Here is a 22,553-nt window from a genome sequence, read left to right on the forward strand (position 1 = left end):
AAATCTCCATCCAAGGGCAGTCTCCCTTCTCCTGCTGCTCCCAACAACTTTCAGGCCCTGCATCCACCACGCCTCCAAGCTGCTTCAGAAAGAAGCAAATGCCAACAGAACACCCTTAAACGAAAGTTCACCTTCATTTTCGGCAGACCAACCTATGCAAGCGAAGGACCACGGTGGGAATACTTGGTGCCTGGCGCAATCCTTTGCTGCGGACAAAGATCAAAGCATGGATAACGCAAAGACTTTTCCTGCTGACCCCCACTATGCACCATGCACAACGATAAAGGCTGAGAGCAACGTGCACACAAGTTCCACGCAAAGCCATCAGCATTTTGTTCGACACATTCAACCTATTCAAGCACAGGTGCTGTTGGGAAGACACGTGAGCCTGCTAAAAGGGTGAATTTCTTAATAATGCGATACATCCGTTCAGAAGATCTTGTACTAACAGGAACACAGAGAGCACATAGCACATGGGACATAAAGGAAGAATACCTGGAACCTGAACAATAACCAAACTTCCGACCTAACCAAGAGACAGCCAAGAGCAGCCTTCTCCCTCCTTCCTTCTTCACAAACTGGAAATCTGAGGACCGACGCCGTGTTCACAAAACAACAACGGACACGAGTCTTCAGAAAGTCACCGAATGAAACGTCACCTTGTTTTTAAACCAAATCTCATAGACAAGCCAGAGGGCACGGCGCGGGAAGAGCAGGGCATCATCAAGAGAAAGCGCTAGGAGAAAACCAGTGCAGAGAAACTCACCGAGGGAGCGGCGGGATCGACGGGAAGGGCGGCGGCAGGGTCCTCGTCCCCGAGCAGCGGCGCGGGCTCGTCGGGCAGCGGGCGGGCCGGGAGGGTGTCGCAGCAGGCGGCGGCGGCCGAGAAGCGCAGCCGGCTCTCGCGCGAGTCGGCCGTGAGCGACACCTCGTGCGAGTAGGACTGCAGGAAGGCGCGCACGCCGTCGATGCCCACGAAGTGCGAGACGGGCACGCCGCGCAAGGAGGCGCCGCTGTCGGGCGGCAGCAGCTGCTGGCGGCGCCAGCGGCGCAGGCGCAGCGCCAGCAGCAGCAGCAGGAAGGCGAGGAAGAGGCAGGACACGGCGGCCACGGCCAGCACGAGCCAGCGCGTCAGGCTGCCGGCCGGCTCGCCCGGCGCCGCCGCCTCGTCGGCCGCGCCGCCCAGCTCGGCCAGCAGCTCGGCCACGCTCTCGGCCAGCACCACGCTCAGCGTGGCCGTGGCCGACAGCGCCGGCCGCCCGTGGTCCTTCACCAGCACCACCAGGCTGTGGCGCGCCGCGTCGCGGGCCAGCGGCGAGCGCGCCGTGCGCACCTCGCCGCTGTGCGGCCCCACGCGGAACAGCCCCGGCTCCGTGGCCTTGGCCAGCTCGTACGACAGCCACGCGTTCTGACCCGCGTCCGCGTCCACCGCCACCACCTTGGCCACCAGCGCGCCGGCCGGCGACGAGCGCGGCGCCAGCTCCACGACCGACCGCGCCGCGCCCGAGCCCCGCCACGCCGCCGCGGCCGGCGGCGGGTACAGCACCTGCGGCGCGTTGTCGTTCTCGTCCGCGATCAGCAGCAGCACCGACACGTTGCCGCTCAGCGCCGGCGCGCCGCCGTCCTCCGCGCGCACCCACAGCCGCAGCTCGCGCACCTGCTCGTAGTCCAAGGAGCGCAGCGCGTACAGCGCGCCCGTCTCCGCCTGCACCGACACGTACGACGACAGCGGCGCGCCCCGCACCCGCCCCTCCGACAGCCGGTAGCGCACGCGCGCGTTCTGCCCCCAGTCCGCGTCCGTCGCGCGCACCGTCAGCACCAGCGCGCCCGCCGCGTTGTTCTCCGCCAGCCGCGCGCTGTAGCGCTCCTCCGCGAACACCGGCGCGTTGTCGTTCACGTCCAGCACCCGCAGCGCCAGCACCGCGCTGCTCTGCAGCGACGGCGACCCGCCGTCGGCCGCCCGCACCGTCACGTTGTACTCCGACACCTGCTCCCGGTCCAGCTCGCCCGCTGTCACCACGCGATAGTAATCCTCATAAGACTTTTCCAGCCGGAACGGGATGCCCCGATCGAGAGAGCAACGCACGGCACCATTGCCTCCTGAGTCACGGTCCTGCACATGGAGTAGAGCGACCACTGTCCCCGATGGTGCATCCTCAGAGATCTCACTTAATGCCGACCTCACTGCAATCTCAGGTGCATTGTCGTTTATGTCTGTGAGTGTGATCGCAACTTTGGCAGCGTCGGAAAGGCCTCCGCCGTCCCGTACCTGCACCTCCAGTTCGTAACATTCGCCTTCCTCGTAGTCCAGGCTTTGCAACAGAGTGATTACTCCAGTTTCAGAGTCCAGATGGAAGATATCCGATGCGATGTCCGATGTTTTTTTCAAGGAGAATTTCACGTGGCCGTTCAGCCCCTCGTCGTTGTCCGTTGCCGCGACAGTGACGAGGATGGAGCCCACGGGCACGTCCTCGGGCACACGCACCGTGTACTCCGCCTGGCTGAACACCGGCGCGTTGTCGTTCGCATCCACCACTGTAACACGGATCCGAGCCGTGCCCGTCCGTGCCGGATCGCCGCCGTCACTCGCCCTCAGCACCAGCTCGTGAAACGCCGCCTCCTCCCGGTCCAGCGCCTTCGCCAGCACCAGCTCGGGACGCTGATCGCCGCCGGGGCCCGCCTGCACGGCCAGCGAGAAGTGCTCGTCACCGCTCAGCTCGTAGCTCTGCAGGGAATTCCGGCCCAAATCTGGGTCGTGAGCTTCTGCCAGGGGAAACCGCGATCCTGGGGCTGTCATTTCGCTTATCTTCTCTTCTAGATCAATTTCATTAAAGCTGGGTGCGTTGTCGTTAATGTCCGTGATTTCCACTTCGATTGGGTAAACCTGCATTTCCCCCTCCACTATCAGCTCGCAGCGCAGCACGCATTGCTGCAGCGACCGGCAAAGCTGCTCTCTGTCGATCCTCTCCGCAGTCACTAAATGTCCCGTCTTCCCGTGCAGAGCGAAATACTGGGTACTACCTTTGTTCAGGATGCGCGTTCCGCGATTGCTGTGCTCCGGCAGCTGCAGCCCCAGGTCCTTGGCCACGTCGCCCACGAACGAGCCCTTGGGCATCTCCTCGGGCACCGAGTAGCGCAGCTGCCCCCACGCCGCCTCCCCCGCCGCCAGCAGGATCACCCAGAGCAGAGCTCGCTGCCGCCGGCCCCAGCGCCTCCCCGCCGAGAACATCTCCGCCTCGGCGCCGTCGGCGCTGCAAACACGTCGGCCGCTCCCCGCCGGTCACTCTGCCGCTCCCGCTCCTTCTCCGCTCACTTATTCCAACTCCTCCGCCTCTCCTCTGCACGGGTCTGCTCCACGGGGACTATCGCAGAGCGCTCGGCCGCCGATCCAGGAATGCAGCGATCTAGGGATGGAGCGGGTCCGCAGCGGGCGGGGCTGCAGCGCTCCGAGCTTCCTCTCGCTCCTCTCGGTCTACAGCGGCGCCCGCAGCCTCCTCCCGGCACTGCAGCACCGAGCGCTGCTCGCCCTGCCTTGCACACAGGCAGCTCGCGGGATGGAGACATTCGCCGCAGACACCTCCTGCTTTTCTCCAGCCAAGCTCTTTTCTGCTCGAACATATAATGAGCGTGAGGAAACCAGAGGTATCTCGATAGCAGGGTGTTTAAGCTTTCGGATAAATATCATTTTCTACCGGCGATAAAGTAAAATATCCTGTCTGATCTAATTGTGTAGAAAAATCCTAGTCCTATTAGACTGAAAACACGAGTTTAAGCCATACTGCTTGTACTACTGATAGGACAACAGCAAAACTAAAGAGGCTCCGAAATACAGAGCAGTATGATCACACACAAAACTCTGTCCACAGGCGTACCGGATATAGCAAGTTAATTAACCCAGTGACAGGATCTTTGCTTTATTTTTTTTCAGTTCATACAGAAAACGGTCTGAATTAATTTCTTCGCTGTGATCGACTAAGAAGAGGCACTTAAAAGCGGAAGAAGGCGGGGTCTAACAAAGCCCCTTATTTCTGCCGTGAAGTCTGATTGCTCAGGCTTCCGACAGGTGCTGTGGGACGTCTCTCGATAAGATATAAATGGGAAGAGAGGACAGGAGAAGAACCTCTGGATACTCAAAGATTATTATCTCCCACCCCCCGATTTCAGACTGTAGGTCCCTGGAGCACTTTTCGCTGACTGAACTACAACTAACCCGGAATCAGGAAGTATCTGCAGCGAACCTTACTAGAATAATCTAAGTTAGTACACTCTTACATTTAGTAAGTCGTTCTGTAGCGAGAAGAAAGGGCTTTCATTTTCTCGAAACCCAGCGTGCAAGGATTTGAAGGTTGTTAGTAAAATATTAATCTAATTCTTGATTATTCCTGGTGGCAAGACGTATTTTCAAGAAAAATATTGCAGAATAGAAGAAGCGGTGCATTCCCTAATGGTGGGGACAATGGATAAATATACAAATGGACTTGATTCAAATACTTAAATCGTGATTATGGCAGATCACCTTGATATGTGATAGAAATTTTCTAGATCTCTCCTCTCTATATTTGAAAAAACAATGCAAAAATATTGAAAAAAATGGAGGACAATTTTAAAAAGGTACAAAATATTCTCTCTTTCTGTAAAAAGCATAGAGAAAGAAAACTAGGTCTATTTTTTTACACCTTGTACACTTTCACTTATAAATGAAAGAAAGATCAGGAACGTAAAGTAGATTGAAGTACCAAGCAGGACGGAAAAAGTGCAGTTAACAGCCGCTAAATGCTTCCACTACTGTTGCCATTCCTGCCATTTCTGGAGCAGAATTTCCCACAGAATAGAAGACATTCTCGTCATTCATCACCGGTAGAGAGCCTGACACTCTCCATTCATGTAATCCGACTCTGAGGCTGTCTTTAAGAGTATAGTAGTGAGAAGGAAGAAATAACAATGGGGTTTATATCCTACCGTCCACAGGCATCCCTAAGCACATTATATCGAAAAAAAAAATATTAAGAAGGAAAAATCTCCAGCAACAAGTGTCAATCTTGTTTTCCCCAAATGCTCGAAAGAGATAAAGATCATCGCAATCAAAGGAGTAAAGATTAACATTCACGATTACTACTAATGCAAATTATTGCAACGTAAACATTCTAGAGAACAACTTTAATTCGAATATGAACTACTACCACCCACAAACAACACCTGCCACAATGAAATGCGAACTCTTAGAGGGAGGAGTGACCCAAATTTCAGGCAGAAACATAGCGGCTAACCTCACCCACACACTCCGGGGACAGTAGGATACAAAAAGGACTACGATTAGAAACGGCAAGAGGAGCACAGCAGGAGCATACGGCTTTACAGACCTGCGTTGCGTCGGGTTCCACAGGCACCTCGCCCTCGACGACGCTGCTGCTTACGCTCGGTTTCTCGCAGGACTCGCCGCCCAGAAGCTCCTCCGCTGACAGCACGGGCACCGGCGGCGGCGGCGGCGGGGGCCAAGAGGCCTCGGGCACGGCGCGGGCCGGCGCCGCCACGCACAGGTTGTAGGAGTAGGGCAAGGTGCCCTCGCAGAAGTCGGCCGGGAAGGCGGCGCCGGCCACCGAGAAGCGCTGCGCGCCCAGGCAGCGCAGCACGGCGGGCGGCCCGGCCCGGCGCAGCCGCGCCAGCACGGCCAGAGCCACGCTCAGCACCAAGAGCGCCGACAGCAGCGCCAGCGCCAGCACCAGGTAGAACTGCAGCTCGGCCGCCGCCGCCTCCTCGGCGCCCGCCGGCCGCTCGCTCAGCTCCGGCAGCGCCTCCTGCAAGCTCTCGGCCAGCACCACGTGCAGCGTGGCCGTGGCCGACAGCGGCGGCCGCCCGTGGTCCTTCACCACGGCCACCACACGCTGCTTGGCCGCGTCCCGCTCGGACACGGCCCGCGCCGTGCGCACCTCGCCGCTGTGCGGCCCCACGCGGAACAGCGCCGGCTCCGACGCCTGCACCAGCTCGTACGACAGCCACGCGTTGCGCCCCGCGTCCGCGTCCACCGCCACCACCTTGGCCACCAGGTAGCCGGCCTCGGCCGAGCGCGGCACCACCTCGAACGCCGTCGGGGCGGCCGCCGCGGCCCCTCCCGCTGTCGCCGCCGGCCACAGCACCCGCGGCGCGTTGTCGTTGCGGTCCAGCACGAACACGCGCACCGTGGCCGTGGAGCTGCGCGCCGGCGCGCCGCCGTCCTGCGCCCGCACCGCCACCGCGAACTCGCGGCACTGCTCGTAGTCCAAGGAGCGCTGCGCGTACAGCGCGCCGCTCCGCGCCTCCACCGACACGAGCGGCGCCGCGCCCGCCGCGCCCGCGCTGCCGCCCGCCAGCCAGTAGCTCACGCGCCCGTTGGCGCCCGCGTCCGCGTCCCGCGCCTGCACGCGCAGCACCAGCGCGCCCGCCGCGTTGTTCTCCGCCACGTACGCGCTGTACGCCGCCTCCTCGAACACCGGCGCGTTGTCGTTCACGTCCGACACCTCCAGCGCCAGCTCCCTGCTGCTCCGCAGCGCCGGCCTGCCCCGGTCGCGGGCCACCACCGTCACGCGGTGCTCGGACGCCTGCTCGCGGTCCAGCGCGCTCGCCGTCACCACCTTGTACGAGCCGCCCGCCGACGCCACGATCGACAGCGGCGCCTCGCCCGACAGCTCGCACCACACCTGACCGTTCTCCCCCGAGTCCGGATTCTTCACATTCAGCAGAGCCACCACGGTGCCGACCGGCGCGTCCTCGGGCACGGGGCTCGACAGTGTCAGAATGGTGATTTCGGGCGCGTTGTCGTTCTCGTCCGTGATGTCGATCTGCACTTCGCAGTGATCAGTGAGCCCTCCGCCGTCTGTAGCCTCTAAGACAAAAACGTATTTATTTTCCTCCTCGAAATCGAGAGGACCCACTGTCTTGACCTCACCACTCTCGCTGTCGACGGCAAACAACAAGCGGACTCCTTCTGGGACGTTGCCGAAGGAGTAGGAGACTCGCCCGTTGGTGCCCGCGTCCGCATCTGTGGCACGAACCCGCAGCACCAGCGACCCCGCCGGCAGATTCTCTGCAACTCGCGCCTCGTAGACACTTTTGCTGAACACGGGTGGGTTGTCATTTGCGTCCGTCACGTTTATGCGAACCTGGACTGTCCCGGACCTCGCTGGTTCCCCGCCGTCCACGGCTGTCAGCACCAACTCAAAGGAGCTCTGCTTCTCTCGGTCCAATCCTCTCTCTAGCACTAATTCCGGCTGCTTCTTTCCACCCGGCTTTTCTCTCATGGACAGTGAAAATGAAGGGGTGCTGGTGAGCTGGTAAGTCAGGAGTGAGTTCTTTCCCACGTCTGCATCTCGTGCCATCTCCAAAGGAAAACGAGCACCAGGAGGGATTAATTCACCAATCTCGAGGTCCAGAACAGCCTTGCTGAAGACCGGAGAGTTATCATTCACATCCTCGATGGACACTTCGACGTGGAATATGTTCAGCGGGTTCTCCACCAGCGCCTCAAAGCTGACGGAGCAGGTCGCAGCTGCGCCGCACATCTCCTCCCGATCCAGCCGCTCATTCACGCACAGGTTCCCGTTCTCCTCATTCACCGTGAAGTATTTCAGCTGCTTCTTGCCGCCAGACGCCACCTGCAGCTTGCGCGCCGGCAGCTCGTCCGCGCTGAGCCCCAGGTCCCGCGCCAGCGGCCCCACGAGCGAGCCTCTGCCCAGCTCCTCGGGGATGGCGTAGCGGACCCGCTCGGCCGCCGCCCGCCACCACAGGCACAGCAGCACCGCGGCCGGCAGCGCTCGCCCGCCGCCCGTGCCGAGCCTCCGCCCGAGCCTCACCGCCATTCTCCGCCGCCACAGCTCGCCGCGCCGCTGCCTCCCGCCGCTGCCCCGCCGCTCCCTTCCGGCCGCTCTCGCCGCACACCGCACGGATCGCCGAAAGGCAGCGCGGCGAGGCCGCTCGGGCCGCACTCGGACGCCGCTGCTGCCCGCCTCTCTCCGCCTCTCTCCGCCGCTTTCCGCCGCCTCTTGCCGCTGCCGCCGGTGCCGCTGCCGCTGTGGCCGGCGCCGGGCGAGCGAGCAGCCTGCGGGGGCAGGACGCTGCGGCGGCGGCGGCGGCGGCTCCAGCGCCGCTCGGCGGCGGCCAACAGCGACACCCGGAGGCGCCGCCGCGCCGCTGCAGCCGCCGGATGGCCGCGCTCAAGGGGGCCCGGCTTTGGGCGGGGCTCAGCGCCTGAGCCGGCTCTGGGCTCTCTCCTCGACTGCAAACCGCGAGCGTACGAGCAGATATTTCATGCGACACCAGAATCGTTATTAAGTGAGATGTGCTTTTGTGTGAATTCAGCTCATCTCCTTCATTCCCACTCAATCCTAGGTCTTATGACTTTGTGGAAAAGCAATAAGATTGAAAGAGAGAAAAGACTTGACCATTCCAAAATCCTGATACCACTACAAGAGCCTGGGTTCTATGATATTATAGAAAGGAATATCTTTGGGGCCTTTCAGATCTCCACCACTCACGTTGAATTCAACTTCTCTTACAAAGGAATTTATCTGAAAATCACATCAGCCTGAAGCAAAATTTAAAGCTTTATTCCAAGAGTGAATAAAGTTCTTGTTTCTTTCTGAATCATGTTATTTCCTTATTTTGTTTCTCCATACTGGAGACCCTTACAGTGAAAAAGTCTAAAGCCATTTCTGAGTCTTTCATTGAATCAAATGAAGATATTTCACATTGGAATTATAAACCCTTCTATTCGAGCAACAAGCAACCCTTCTATTCGTTCATTATTGATGGATGACTGTCATTCACTTTCTGCAAAGGGATCACAGGGTAAAAAATGGCACAGGCCTAGACCCCAGAGATGAAATAAAACTATTTTCCAAACAAAACCCCTTTGGCACACCAATTTCCTGGATCAAAATCAGTCTCTCAGCCTACTCGAACGGCATTTGAAGTTTACGGACACACCCGATTTGGTCTGGGTATTTAGACAACACCCCTGAAACCACTACAATGTAAAATTTCATGTTTCTTGTTCTGTCTGCTCTAGTAGCTACACAACAAAGGAACCTGTCTTGTACAAAGTGCACACACCCAAGAAACACTCATTCCCTGGAACAATAAAAAAAAGCAAACTCCTTGCACCTAAAGGTGAGGTCTTCTTCTAATTTACAGGGCAAACAAAATGTTATACATCTCTTTACCCATTTCAAACCACAGCAGAGTAAAGTCCTACACTGGCCCTGTCTCTGGATAGATAGAATTCTCTCTCATAACGCGCAACACAAAAGCAAATTTTGGAGACAGACACTATTAAAAGTCGTTCTCACAACTTCTCAAATTTCAAGGGTCACAACGCGAATGCATGCACAACAACATTTCTGCTCATCACAATTATTTCAACTATTCTAAAATTTTGTAAAGGCTAAAGACAACAGTATCTCAATTTGTGGTCCAGTCACCAAAGTATTACTCAAAGGTAACGTCATCTTTCTCCAGGACATGAGTTCTTTGGAGAGTCTGTGACTCTCCTATTCAATGCAAGGTTTCCATCTCTACCGAAGAATTACCATTCACGGAAAACATAATCAATCAGAAAACCAAAATGGTGAAAACACAAACTCATCCTTTGAGTCTAAACGACGGAATATCAAAAAATGAACACACCTTTAGACAATTCTAAGAAGGTCAGGAATAAACACAGGCGATAAACACAACACATGGCTTATCTCCAAAACTACCTTCTCACAAACACGCCTCTCCTTAATTCCTTCTTTTGATGGAAAGGCATCACCAAAAGAAAGGTTCCTCACACAGCTTCCAATTCCCGTGGACAATATTTCACTTCTCAACCTGAGTATGTGACAGGCATGAGAATTCCTTCCAGTGACACTTTAAAAACCACTGCTATTAGAAGGACCGAGGCAAAATGTTAACATCTGCAGAAAGGAGGAGATCCACACTCTTGAAGATGAAGGCACTAAGGTTAGGCACAGGGTTCAGGTACTTAGCAGGTGATGAATACAGAGTTGGATCCACCCACAATCCCCTTATCCTCTTGCCAAAACAACTGCGTTTAACCAATCACTAAAATACCACAGCAACCTGAAAACACACGGGAGGAATCTCCAAGGGCTCCCCACACAAATCAAGTAAGATCACTTCGGGCAAACTTATCATGGTAGAAGACAATCACATTGCATAGAACAGGGCTAAACACTGAACATGGAAAAGAACCAATCATGTCTCTCCTGTTTCAGCAGACCTCCACACTCAGGCCACGGGACTCTTGTGTCCAGCCCTGCAGAATTCCACGGCATCTCTGACCCCTCATAATCTGCAAGAACATGTATTAAAACACCAGATAAAACATCATTCCCATCCACCTCTGTCAGCCCATGTACGTTGACCAGGAATGGGAGTTGGATTCCTCTGCAAGGTTCAACAGCCTGACATTTCAGATTATCCCAACAGTTGTAAGTGCAAGAGAAGGGTATCTAGGAAGCAAAGGCCCACAGAACACTCTGACAGCTCTTAGCAGTGGCCACGCCCACAGGCTATTAATATAAGTTCTTTGTTCAGTAAAAGAGGTGATACATGAGGAACCACAACTGCAGCAGCCGTGAAACAGCGAGGAAAAAAATAATTTCTACAGCATGTTTATACCTTTATGATTTTGCGAAAAGGCCCCGCAACTTATAGTCTTCCCAGTATCTGCCCTATATCTAAACAGATTTTTACAAGCTACCCAAACTTTACGCAACCGGAAAGCTCCATCTGCAGTCAGTCCCCAGCGAATGAAAAGCAGTACACACAGCCTCTCACTACCTGAGAACGATCACTGATACCCAAAGGAAATGAGCGCTCCTAACTAAATTAAAATACTCCCAAGTGCGTAAGTGATACACCTCTCTAAAAAGGACCCAGTCATCGCATAAAAGGCTCATGCTGGCTCAGAACATGGCTAACTGGGAAAGTACATTGTTCTAAAACTTTAAATTTTAAAGCGATGTTACACACGGGGCCACTAAGTGAAGCTTCAGAAGAAATTCAAGCTGCTCATGCACATGTGCTGCCAGGGAACAGCGGACCCTGCCAAAAAAATCAATTCCATTCGAGTAAAACACAACACATCCATTGAGAACATGAAATGCTGACAGGAATTTCACTTCCCACGGGACAGAAAAGAGGAACGAAAAATGATTTGATAAAAAGAAAGAACCAACCGCCAGCCAAGAGCAGCCTCACTTCTCCTACCGTGCCGGTCAAATTTAAGGCAGAACACTGACTCACAGCAAGAAGCACCAGAACACAGCTGGGAGATAAACGGGTCATTGGTATTCGTCTCTACAAATCTTCCTACTCCATACACGGATCACGGGAAGAAATGAGAGGGGAGCACTACAGGGAAGCGCCGCACAAAGAATTTGGTCCCAGAAACTCACCGAGGGAGCGGCGGGATCGACGGGAAGGGCGGCGGCAGGGTCCTCGTCCCCGAGCAGCGGCGCGGGCTCGTCGGGCAGCGGGCGGGCCGGGAGGGTGTCGCAGCAGGCGGCGGCGGCCGAGAAGCGCAGCCGGCTCTCGCGCGAGTCGGCCGTGAGCGACACCTCGTGCGAGTAGGACTGCAGGAAGGCGCGCACGCCGTCGATGCCCACGAAGTGCGAGACGGGCACGCCGCGCAAGGAGGCGCCGCTGTCGGGCGGCAGCAGCTGCTGGCGGCGCCAGCGGCGCAGGCGCAGCGCCAGCAGCAGCAGCAGGAAGGCGAGGAAGAGGCAGGACACGGCGGCCACGGCCAGCACGAGCCAGCGCGTCAGGCTGCCGGCCGGCTCGCCCGGCGCCGCCGCCTCGTCGGCCGCGCCGCCCAGCTCGGCCAGCAGCTCGGCCACGCTCTCGGCCAGCACCACGCTCAGCGTGGCCGTGGCCGACAGCGCCGGCCGCCCGTGGTCCTTCACCAGCACCACCAGGCTGTGGCGCGCCGCGTCGCGGGCCAGCGGCGAGCGCGCCGTGCGCACCTCGCCGCTGTGCGGCCCCACGCGGAACAGCCCCGGCTCCGTGGCCTTGGCCAGCTCGTACGACAGCCACGCGTTCTGACCCGCGTCCGCGTCCACCGCCACCACCTTGGCCACCAGCGCGCCGGCCGGCGACGAGCGCGGCGCCAGCTCCACGACCGACCGCGCCGCGCCCGAGCCCCGCGGCGCCGCCGCGGCCGGCGGCGGGTACAGCACCTGCGGCGCGTTGTCGTTCTCGTCCGCGATCAGCAGCAGCACCGACACGTTGCCGCTCAGCGCCGGCGCGCCGCCGTCCTCCGCGCGCACCCACAGCCGCAGCTCGCGCACCTGCTCGTAGTCCAAGGAGCGCAGCGCGTACAGCGCGCCCGTCTCCGCCTGCACCGACACGTACGACGACAGCGGCGCGCCCCGCACCCGCCCCTCCGACAGCCGGTAGCGCACGCGCGCGTTCTGCCCCCAGTCCGCGTCCGTCGCGCGCACCGTCAGCACCAGCGCGCCCGCCGCGTTGTTCTCCGCCAGCCGCGCGCTGTAGCGCTCCTCCGCGAACACCGGCGCGTTGTCGTTCACGTCCAGCACCCGCAGCGCCAGCACCGCGCTGCTCTGCAGCGACGGCGACCCGCCGTCGGCCGCCCGCACCGTCACGTTGTACTCCGACACCTGCTCCCGGTCCAGCTCGCCCGCTGTCACCACGCTGTAGTAGCCGCCGTGGGAGCTCTGCAGTCGGAACGGGACATCCCCTTCGAGCGAGCAGCGCACCTCGCCGTTGGCTCCCGAGTCTCGATCATGTACGTGCAGCAGAGCCACCACTGTTCCCGATGGTGCGTCCTCGGAAATCTCACTCAGCTCTGACCGCACGGAAATCACCGGCGCGTTATCATTTATGTCTGAGACGCTGATCCCAACTTTGGCAGTGTCAGAAAAGCCGCCGCCATCTTGTGCCTTCACCTGCAGTTCATAAGCATTGCCTTCCTCGAAGTCCAGGCCCCGCAACAGCGTGATCGCTCCAGTCTCAGAGTCCAGGTGGAAAATCTTCGATGCTTTCTCTGTGATTTTCTTAAACGAGTATTTCACCTGCCCGTTCAGACCTTCGTCGGCATCCGTGGCCGTAACGGTGACGAGGACAGAGCCCACGGGCACGTCCTCGGGCACACGCACCGTGTACTCCGCCTGGCTGAACACCGGCGCGTTGTCGTTCGCATCCAGCACTGTAACACGGATCCGAGCCGTGCCCGTCCGTGCCGGATCGCCGCCGTCACTCGCCCTCAGCACCAGCTCGTGAAACGCCGCCTCCTCCCGGTCCAGCGCCTTCGCCAGCACCAGCTCGGGACGCTGATCGCCGCCGGGGCCCGCCTGCACGGCCAGCGAGAAGTGCTCGTCACCGCTCAGCTCGTAGCTCTGCAGGGAATTCCTGCCTGAGTCCGGATCATGAGCCTCGGGTAAGGGAAATCGCGACCCAGGGGCTGTTCCCTCGATCACTCTCTGTTCCAAATCAATTTCCTTGAAGTTGGGAGTGTTGTCGTTAATATCCGTGATTTCCACTTTGATTTCATAGAACTTCATTTCCCCCTCCACTATCAGCTCACAGCGCAGCACGCATTGCTGCAAATCCTCGCACAGCTGCTCTCTGTCGATCCTCTCCGCAGTCACTAAATGTCCCGTCTTCCCATGCAAGACGAAATACTGAGTACTACCTTGTGAGACAACACGGACGCCTCGATCTCGGAGGTCCGGCAGCTGTAGCCCCAGGTCCTTGGCCACGTCGCCCACGAACGAGCCCTTGGGCATCTCCTCGGGCACCGAGTAGCGCAGCTGCCCCCACGCCGCCTCCCCCGCCGCCAGCAGGATCACCCAGAGCAGAGCTCGCTGCCGCCGGCCCCAGCGCCTCCCCGCCGAGAACATCTCCGCCGCCGGTAGCTCCTCACCGCCCATCACCGATGACCCTCACGCTTTCAGCTTCTGCCGCCCTTCTCTCCGCTTCTGGGCAGCTGAGTTCCCCGTCGCCGGTCCGATCGCAGAGCGCTCGGCCGCCGATCCAGGAATGCAGCGATCTGGTGATGGAGCGGGTCCGCAGCGGGCGGGGCTGCAGCGCTCCGAGCTTCCTCTCGCTCCTCTCGGTCAACAGCGGCGCCCGCAGCCTCCTCCCGGCACTGCAGCACCGCGCGCTGCCCGCCCTGCTTCGCACACCAGCACATCGCGGGGACGGGACATTCACCACGGAGACATCGACCCTGCTACGGCTTTTTTTCGGCCAGTACCCGACCCTTAACTGATCATCACAGAGAAAAATGTAGAGTCCCTCTTTGGTTATTACTACCGCTCGGGAAAAGTCTCTTACGTGGACATATCTTAAGTGAACAAGATTCTCATCACATGAAGCGCGTGATATTATGAATCTTACCTTACTACTCCATAAGTACAATCTTCATCACGAATTTTTGGAGCAATCATTTTTGAATACAATAAAGAAACCGGCTCTAAAGTAGGAGACGTGATATTCAAACCCTCCCCCGGAGAACTACAGCTATCAGGCTCGCTAACATATATTTGCCTATAGTACTTAACATGGGTTGCTTAAAATACTTCGTTTCTATCCCACTCTTCTGGTTTCACGAAACCCAAATTAAAAAAACACCAAGCAACTGCACACTAAAAGCAATGTATGGGATAACTAATCAGTCTTCTGTGGGCCACAATTCTTACAGACACCTCATCTTGAAACATGGTTTACATTCTCCTCCTTCAGTGGCGGGAAAGAGCAAAATCTTCCCTGTCGTGGACGCGTACATTTGAAATTGTAAATTCCTTTGGGAAACAGCAATACCAACGATTTCGCATAAGAGAAACAATGCCTGGAGGAAAACAGCCTAGTGCTGCCATTTCTGTAGCAGCTTTCCAGTAAAATATGGGAAAACACTCCATAGAGCTTTGATAGGGATTGTCTAAGTTCCAACAGCACAAAACCGTTGGTCAACATTTGTTCAGCTGTGAAACAGGTCCAAGTATAGAATTTTAGAGAATAGGGAATTCGAAGAAATCTTTCAACCACGAAGCATCTCCGTAAGATTTTATAATGGAAGATGACTACATTACCATGTTCAGGAGTCAAAACGAGACCTCTCAAGTAATACCACCCAATAACCAAATGCAACGACTGTCTGCTTGTGGAAAGAGGAAGGAGAATGCAGTACGGCACATCTTCTAGGAATAATAAATAACCTGATCAAAACCATCCGGTAAAAACGAAGGAAAAAGGAGGCCATGCCTCAGAAAGGCACAAGGAGAACAAAAGCAGTAATCAGATTTACAGACCTGCGGTGCGACGGCGTCAGTGGCTACCTCGCTCTCGACGACGCTGCTGCTCGAGATCTGCTTCTCGCAGGACTCGCCGCCCAGAAGCTCCTCCGCTGACAGCACGGGCACCGGCGGCGGCGGCGGCGGGGGCCAAGAGGCCTCGGGCACGGCGCGGGCCGGCGCCGCCACGCACAGGTTGTAGGAGTAGGGCAAGGTGCCCTCGCAGAAGTCGGCCGGGAAGGCGGCGCCGGCCACCGAGAAGCGCTGCGCGCCCAGGCAGCGCAGCACGGCGGGCGGCCCGGCCCGGCGCAGCCGCGCCAGCACGGCCAGAGCCACGCTCAGCACCAAGAGCGCCGACAGCAGCGCCAGCGCCAGCACCAGGTAGAACTGCAGCTCGGCCGCCGCCGCCTCCTCGGCGCCCGCCGGCCGCTCGCTCAGCTCCGGCAGCGCCTCCTGCAAGCTCTCGGCCAGCACCACGTGCAGCGTGGCCGTGGCCGACAGCGGCGGCCGCCCGTGGTCCTTCACCACGGCCACCACACGCTGCTTGGCCGCGTCCCGCTCGGACACGGCCCGCGCCGTGCGCACCTCGCCGCTGTGCGGCCCCACGCGGAACAGCGCCGGCTCCGACGCCTGCACCAGCTCGTACGACAGCCACGCGTTGCGCCCCGCGTCCGCGTCCACCGCCACCACCTTGGCCACCAGGTAGCCGGCCTCGGCCGAGCGCGGCACCACCTCGAACGCCGTCGGGGCGGCCGCCGCGGCCCCTCCCGCTGTCGCCGCCGGCCACAGCACCCGCGGCGCGTTGTCGTTGCGGTCCAGCACGAACACGCGCACCGTGGCCGTGGAGCTGCGCGCCGGCGCGCCGCCGTCCTGCGCCCGCACCGCCACCGCGAACTCGCGGCACTGCTCGTAGTCCAAGGAGCGCTGCGCGTACAGCGCGCCGCTCCGCGCCTCCACCGACACGAGCGGCGCCGCGCCCGCCGCGCCCGCGCTGCCGCCCGCCAGCCAGTAGCTCACGCGCCCGTTGGCGCCCGCGTCCGCGTCCCGCGCCTGCACGCGCAGCACCAGCGCGCCCGCCGCGTTGTTCTCCGCCACGTACGCGCTGTACGCCGCCTCCTCGAACACCGGCGCGTTGTCGTTCACGTCCGACACCTCCAGCGCCAGCTCCCTGCTGCTCCGCAGCGCCGGCCTGCCCCGGTCCGTGGCAGTGATGGTGATATTGTAAGAGGATACATTTTCTCTGTCCAGGGCACTGGCTATTATTAGTTTGTATGTGTTCTCTGATGAGGCTTCTAGTCTGAATGGCAAATTTCCGTCCATTTTACAGTTCACCTCTCCGTTTTCTCCCGAATCTCTGTCACGGACATTGATTACAGCTACAACTGTGCTCGGGACTGAGTCTTCGGGTATCGGGTTCAAGATAGGCAGAAGGGAAAGTGTTGGTGCATGGTCGTTTACGTCTGTAATGTCTATGTGCACTTTGGCGTGCGCGGTCAGTCCGCCCCCATCCTTGCCTTCGACACTCACTTCGTAGTATTTCTTTTCTTCATAATCTAAGGGTCCTGTAACCTTCACGTCCCCTGTGCCAGGGTCCAGAGTGAAGACCTGGCGAATACTTTTTGATGTGTCGCTGAAGGAGTAGGTAATTTCTGCATTTGTACCTTCGTCATTGTCAGTAGCTTTCACCTGAAAAGCTAAGGAGCCCTCTGGCAGGTTTTCCATCAGTCGAACCGTGTAGATTTCTTTAGTGAATACTGGTGGGTTGTCATTTGCGTCGGTCACATTGATCTTAATCTGGGCAGTCCCGGATCGGGTTGGATCTCCACCATCCACGGCTGTCAGTATCAAATGATGATTTCTCTGCTTTTCTCGATCTAAGACTTTCTCCAATACCAGTTCCGCGTGTTTTGTCCCATCAGGGCTCTCCATCACTAAGAGGGAGAAGAGTGGGTTGGGGGTAAGTTCGTAGTTCTGTAAAGAGTTCACTCCAATGTCGGGGTCTCTGGCCCTGCCCAGCGGGAACCTGGTCCCAGGAGGCGTGGACTCGATAATTTCTATCGCAACAAGTTCTGCGTCAAATTGCGGAGCATTGTCATTGATATCCTGGATAGTAACACTTACATGAAATATGTCGAAAGGGTTTTCCACGACTGTCTCCAAACTGAGGACGCAAGGCAACACGGCCCCGCAGATGATCTCTCTGTCTATCCTGTCCTTTACCCGCAGATTTCTATCCTCTTCCTCGAGAGTGAAGTACTGCATCTCGTCACCAGCAACTATCCGCATCTTGCGCGCCGGCAGCTCGTCCGCGCTGAGCCCCAGGTCCCGCGCCAGCGGCCCCACGAGCGAGCCTCTGCCCAGCTCCTCGGGGATGGCGTAGCGGACCCGCTCGGCCGCCGCCCGCCACCACAGGCACAGCAGCACCGCGGCCGGCAAAGTGACCCGCCCAGCGCCTGCCCTGCCCTGCGCTGCCGATCTGACCTCCATCCCCTGCTTTCCTGAAGGATATTCTGCGGACGGTTTATAAATAGGCTTTCCGGGTAGCTGTATCAGTGTCCCAGAGAAATATATGAAAACCCTGTTGCCGGTCGGAGGACGGGCTGAGTCGAGCGATTCCTGCTTTTCTCTCTGCTTTGCTCTGGAGCAGGGGTATGCGGGCGCCGGGGAGGAGCCGACGGCCGAGCAGCTTCTCCGCCTTGGCCAACAGTGACACCCTGAGTCCGCGCCTGAGAACCGCAGCGTCCAAGAACAAGAGCAGCCGTAAGGTCGTGCTCTGCACTGCCTTGAATCTGGAAGGATTGGTAAATACAGATATTGTCGGGAGCGAGAAACAGAAAATCTCTATCAGCACTGAAACCATGCATCTAAGAATTCCTGTTGTCTGAATTGCTTGCACTTGCAAGTCTTCTGTCGGACAGATCCTCCCCCGTTTCTTGAGGGATGTGGGATAGGACCTTGTTCTCTGCCCTGTTGTCAACTTACTGATCGCTCGGTGTCCCCGCTGCCATCGTGCCGCCTCCGTGAGGAAAAAGGCAAGGCGGATCGAACGCTGAAACACTGCTTGTGAGTTGCGGGTTTATTTACGGTAGCTGAGAGTTCCCCAGCTAACACTAAGCTTTCCAGCTTTGAACAGTGGTCGTTGATGGACAAGCGAAGCAGGGAATCCCAGGCGCTGAGAACACCACAGCGGTCACGTTAGACCTGTTCCCATCTCTTTTCGACATCCAAAGCTCATCACCATTTTATCAGTACCCATAGAACCCAACCCCGAGTTACTCTTGTGTGTGTATCCCACAAACCACTCACTCCCTGATATCTTAAACAGACCGATACTGTAGCTGATCTCAATCGCTGAAGAACATTTCCTGGGCGATGTCGGCGGCAGATATGGTTGTTTGAACAACCAAGAATAAACAGATATATTCCTTGGGAAAAGCCGTTTTATTTTACCTGTAAATAAGAACCTCGTCTTTCTTACGTTAAAGAAAAAAACACCAAACCCACAAAGAGAGAAATAATAAAAAAAAAAATCCTGGAGGAAGGCTCTGTATCATCACAGCCCCTGATGAAGAAGACAAGTAGCAGTTGGACAACCCCACACTATCTACTCGATTGAGTTGCCCTGGCGCATTCTCCAATCCTGGATCTCTAATATGCCGATGTCAAGATATCCTCCGCGGACCAGTAATGTCTCGTTAGAAAATACGTTTTCCTGCAAACTGAGATAGTTCATCTAGTAAAGGATAACTCTCTCCAGCCGCACCTATACTCAACCTACGGTAACAAACTGACATTCTGTCAGAACAAGACTTGGTTTTGAATTTGTAATGTTTCAGAGGCCACGCGAGACTGTGAGCACCTCCACAAGATGTCAAGAGATGGGTATGGTTGTGTACATGGGGACGGGGGAATTCTGCTGAAATATGTATTGGTCAATTCACTTCCTCCCATATGGCGAGAATTGCCTGTATCAACCCAGACACATTTTCATGCATGACTCGCCGAAACACTGTCCAAATCCATGTTTTCAATGTTAACTCACATTCCAAAATTAGCTGCCGTATAAATAGTGATGAAGCGTACTTGGCATTTAAGTATTTTTGCCTCTATATTTTAGCACATATACTGCATTTTGGTGACTATGCCTGCACAAGAGTCGACAAGTACATTTGTATCGACTCAGAAGTTTAAGACACGAAACTCACCAGCGGGAAAAACCTCGATCAGAATAATTTTTCACCATTTAATACTAATCTCTCCAAATCCCCTTAAGAGGGATTGAATAATTCGTTTGTTGAAGGCGGTTGTGGAAGAAATCAGGGACTTCAAAGTGTCGGCTTTCTAGCTACAAGAACATCGAATTTAACCGGAATATGAGAGCTTATACAGGGGATTACAATTAAATGCTGAGAACCAGGTACTAGCAAGAATTTAAACAATTTCAAGGAATGGTCAGTAGAAGACCAGGAAAAAGATATTTCCTTGCGAAGTTGCACGTATCTTCCAAGCTTGAGGTAAATTAGAAAAGAGCTCTGGCAAGAGATAGAGAAAGGGGCACGTAAAAACACAAGGCAGACTCAGCACAGATTCAGCAGATGACATTCATGAGTGGGTGACTACCTAAAGACCTAATTTCCAAGAGTGTGAACCATCTGTAGCTACCGTAAGAATCCTAAACACCGCGTAGACTAAAAAAAGTTTGAAAAATTACGTACCTGAAAGGCATCTTGCCCACCGCTTTCGGCAGCTTGGTCTTCCGAAGGGACAAGATCACCCGAAGCATCATCTGGTGGTCGTGCCGGGAGGGTGTCGCAGCAGGCGGCGGCGGCCGAGAAGCGCAGCCGGCTCTCGCGCGAGTCGGCCGTGAGCGACACCTCGTGCGAGTAGGACTGCAGGAAGGCGCGCACGCCGTCGATGCCCACGAAGTGCGAGACGGGCACGCCGCGCAAGGAGGCGCCGCTGTCGGGCGGCAGCAGCTGCTGGCGGCGCCAGCGGCGCAGGCGCAGCGCCAGCAGCAGCAGCAGGAAGGCGAGGAAGAGGCAGGACACGGCGGCCACGGCCAGCACGAGCCAGCGCGTCAGGCTGCCGGCCGGCTCGCCCGGCGCCGCCGCCTCGTCGGCCGCGCCGCCCAGCTCGGCCAGCAGCTCGGCCACGCTCTCGGCCAGCACCACGCTCAGCGTGGCCGTGGCCGACAGCGCCGGCCGCCCGTGGTCCTTCACCAGCACCACCAGGCTGTGGCGCGCCGCGTCGCGGGCCAGCGGCGAGCGCGCCGTGCGCACCTCGCCGCTGTGCGGCCCCACGCGGAACAGCCCCGGCTCCGTGGCCTTGGCCAGCTCGTACGACAGCCACGCGTTCTGACCCGCGTCCGCGTCCACCGCCACCACCTTGGCCACCAGCGCGCCGGCCGGCGACGAGCGCGGCGCCAGCTCCACGACCGACCGCGCCGCGCCCGAGCCCCGCCGCGCCGCCGCGGCCGGCGGCGGGTACAGCACCTGCGGCGCGTTGTCGTTCTCGTCCGCGATCAGCAGCAGCACCGACACGTTGCCGCTCAGCGCCGGCGCGCCGCCGTCCTCCGCGCGCACCCACAGCCGCAGCTCGCGCACCTGCTCGTAGTCCAAGGAGCGCAGCGCGTACAGCGCGCCCGTCTCCGCCTGCACCGACACGTACGACGACAGCGGCGCGCCCCGCACCCGCCCCTCCGACAGCCGGTAGCGCACGCGCGCGTTCTGCCCCCAGTCCGCGTCCGTCGCGCGCACCGTCAGCACCAGCGCGCCCGCCGCGTTGTTCTCCGCCAGCCGCGCGCTGTAGCGCTCCTCCGCGAACACCGGCGCGTTGTCGTTCACGTCCAGCACCCGCAGCGCCAGCACCGCGCTGCTCTGCAGCGACGGCGACCCGCCGTCGGCCGCCCGCACCGTCACGTTGTACTCCGACACCTGCTCCCGGTCCAGCTCGCCCGCTGTCACCACGCGATAGTAATCGTCAAAAGATTTCTCCAGCCGGAATGGGACGTCCTTTTCAAGAGAGCAGCGCACGTTGCCGTTGGCCCCCGAGTCCCGGTCCTGGACGTGCAGGAGGGCCACAACAGTTCCCGGCTGGGCATCTTCCGAGATCTCGTCCAGCTTTGATGATACTGTCAGTTCGGGCGCATTGTCGTTCACATCTGTTATAGAGATCGTGACTATTGCTGTGTCGAAAAGAGCTCCGCTGTCATGTGCCTCCAGCTCCAATTCGTAGGAATTGCCTTCCTCGAAATCCAGGCTCCGCAACAGCGTGATCGCTCCCGTTTCAGTATCCAGATGGAAAATATCCGGTGCCATGTTGGTCGCTTTCTTCATAGCGTATTTCACGAGACCATTCAAGCCGTCGTCAGCGTCCGTGGCCGTGATGGTGACGAGGACAGAGCCCACGGGCACGTCCTCGGGCACACGCACCGTGTACTCCGCCTGGCTGAACACCGGCGCGTTGTCGTTCGCATCCACCACTGTAACACGGATCCGAGCCGTGCCCGTCCGTGCCGGATCGCCGCCGTCACTCGCCCTCAGCACCAGCTCGTGAAACGCCGCCTCCTCCCGGTCCAGCGCCTTCGCCAGCACCAGCTCGGGACGCTGATCGCCGCCGGGGCCCGCCTGCACGGCCAGCGAGAAGTGCTCGTCACCGCTCAGCTCGTAGCTCTGCAGGGAATTCAGTCCCGTATCGTTGTCATGAGCCCTAGGAAGTGGAAATCTCGCCCCTGCGGCTGTCGTCTCACTCATTCTCAGCTCCGTTTCTACCTCTCTGAATTTAGGAGAGTTGTCATTTATGTCCGTGATTTCTATTTCGATTCTGTAAACCTGCATTTCTCCCTCCACTATCAGCTCACAACGCAGCACGCATTTCTCCACCAATCGGCAAAGCTGCTCTCTGTCGATCCTCACCGCAGTCACTAAATGTCCCGTCTTCCCATGCAGAGAGAAGTATTGTATCCTACCTCTTTCTGTAATGTGGACGCCGCGGTCTTGGAGCGCGGGCAGCTGCAGCCCCAGGTCCTTGGCCACGTCGCCCACGAACGAGCCCTTGGGCATCTCCTCGGGCACCGAGTAGCGCAGCTGCCCCCACGCCGCCTCCCCCGCCGCCAGCAGGATCACCCAGAGCAGAGCTCGCTGCCGCCGGCCCCAGCGCCTCCTCGCCGAGAACATCTCCGCCGCGGCACCGCCGGTATCGCAACTGTTCAAGCAGCTCTCCGCCACTGTCTAGCGATCCGGGCTCCTGTACAGAGGTGCTTCT

The 22,553-nt window shown here is 57.9% G+C and overlaps 5 protein-coding genes across 5 annotated transcripts; all 5 read right to left on the bottom strand.

The window, feature by feature from the left end:
* Positions 1 to 429: 429 nt before the first annotated feature.
* Positions 430 to 3,229, bottom strand: LOC134049786 (protocadherin gamma-A10-like). The gene is made up of 2 exons (XM_062502458.1): positions 767 to 3,229; positions 430 to 444 (listed from the first exon to the last, which is right to left on the bottom strand). Exons 1-2 carry the CDS (start codon positions 3,227 to 3,229, stop codon positions 430 to 432), a joined length of 2,478 nt encoding a protein of 825 aa, XP_062358442.1.
* Positions 3,230 to 4,851: 1,622 nt separating this feature from the next.
* Positions 4,852 to 9,563, bottom strand: LOC134049787 (protocadherin gamma-B5-like). The gene is made up of 4 exons (XM_062502460.1): positions 9,550 to 9,563; positions 7,853 to 8,248; positions 5,349 to 7,809; positions 4,852 to 4,905 (listed from the first exon to the last, which is right to left on the bottom strand). The coding sequence occupies exons 1-4, from the start codon at positions 9,561 to 9,563 to the stop codon at positions 4,852 to 4,854; spliced, it is 2,925 nt and encodes a 974-aa protein (XP_062358444.1).
* An 818-nt stretch (positions 9,564 to 10,381) lies between these two features.
* Positions 10,382 to 13,898, bottom strand: LOC134049788 (protocadherin gamma-A10-like). Its single transcript, XM_062502461.1, has 3 exons — positions 11,436 to 13,898; positions 11,248 to 11,305; positions 10,382 to 10,422 (listed from the first exon to the last, which is right to left on the bottom strand). Exons 1-3 carry the CDS (start codon positions 13,896 to 13,898, stop codon positions 10,382 to 10,384), a joined length of 2,562 nt encoding a protein of 853 aa, XP_062358445.1.
* Positions 13,899 to 13,917: 19 nt separating this feature from the next.
* LOC134049789 (protocadherin gamma-B5-like) lies at positions 13,918 to 18,298 on the bottom strand. The gene is made up of 4 exons (XM_062502462.1): positions 18,273 to 18,298; positions 17,868 to 18,079; positions 15,309 to 17,800; positions 13,918 to 14,265 (listed from the first exon to the last, which is right to left on the bottom strand). The coding sequence occupies exons 1-4, from the start codon at positions 18,296 to 18,298 to the stop codon at positions 13,918 to 13,920; spliced, it is 3,078 nt and encodes a 1,025-aa protein (XP_062358446.1).
* Positions 18,299 to 19,539: 1,241 nt separating this feature from the next.
* LOC134049790 (protocadherin gamma-A5-like) lies at positions 19,540 to 22,477 on the bottom strand. Its single transcript, XM_062502464.1, has 2 exons — positions 20,006 to 22,477; positions 19,540 to 19,635 (listed from the first exon to the last, which is right to left on the bottom strand). The coding sequence occupies exons 1-2, from the start codon at positions 22,463 to 22,465 to the stop codon at positions 19,540 to 19,542; spliced, it is 2,556 nt and encodes an 851-aa protein (XP_062358448.1). The 5' UTR covers positions 22,466 to 22,477.
* Between the last annotated feature and the right edge of the window lie 76 nt (positions 22,478 to 22,553).

The sequence above is a fragment of the Cinclus cinclus genome, chromosome 14 (genome assembly GCF_963662255.1).
Source record: "Cinclus cinclus chromosome 14, bCinCin1.1, whole genome shotgun sequence".
NCBI classification, from domain to species: Eukaryota; Metazoa; Chordata; class Aves; order Passeriformes; family Cinclidae; genus Cinclus; species Cinclus cinclus.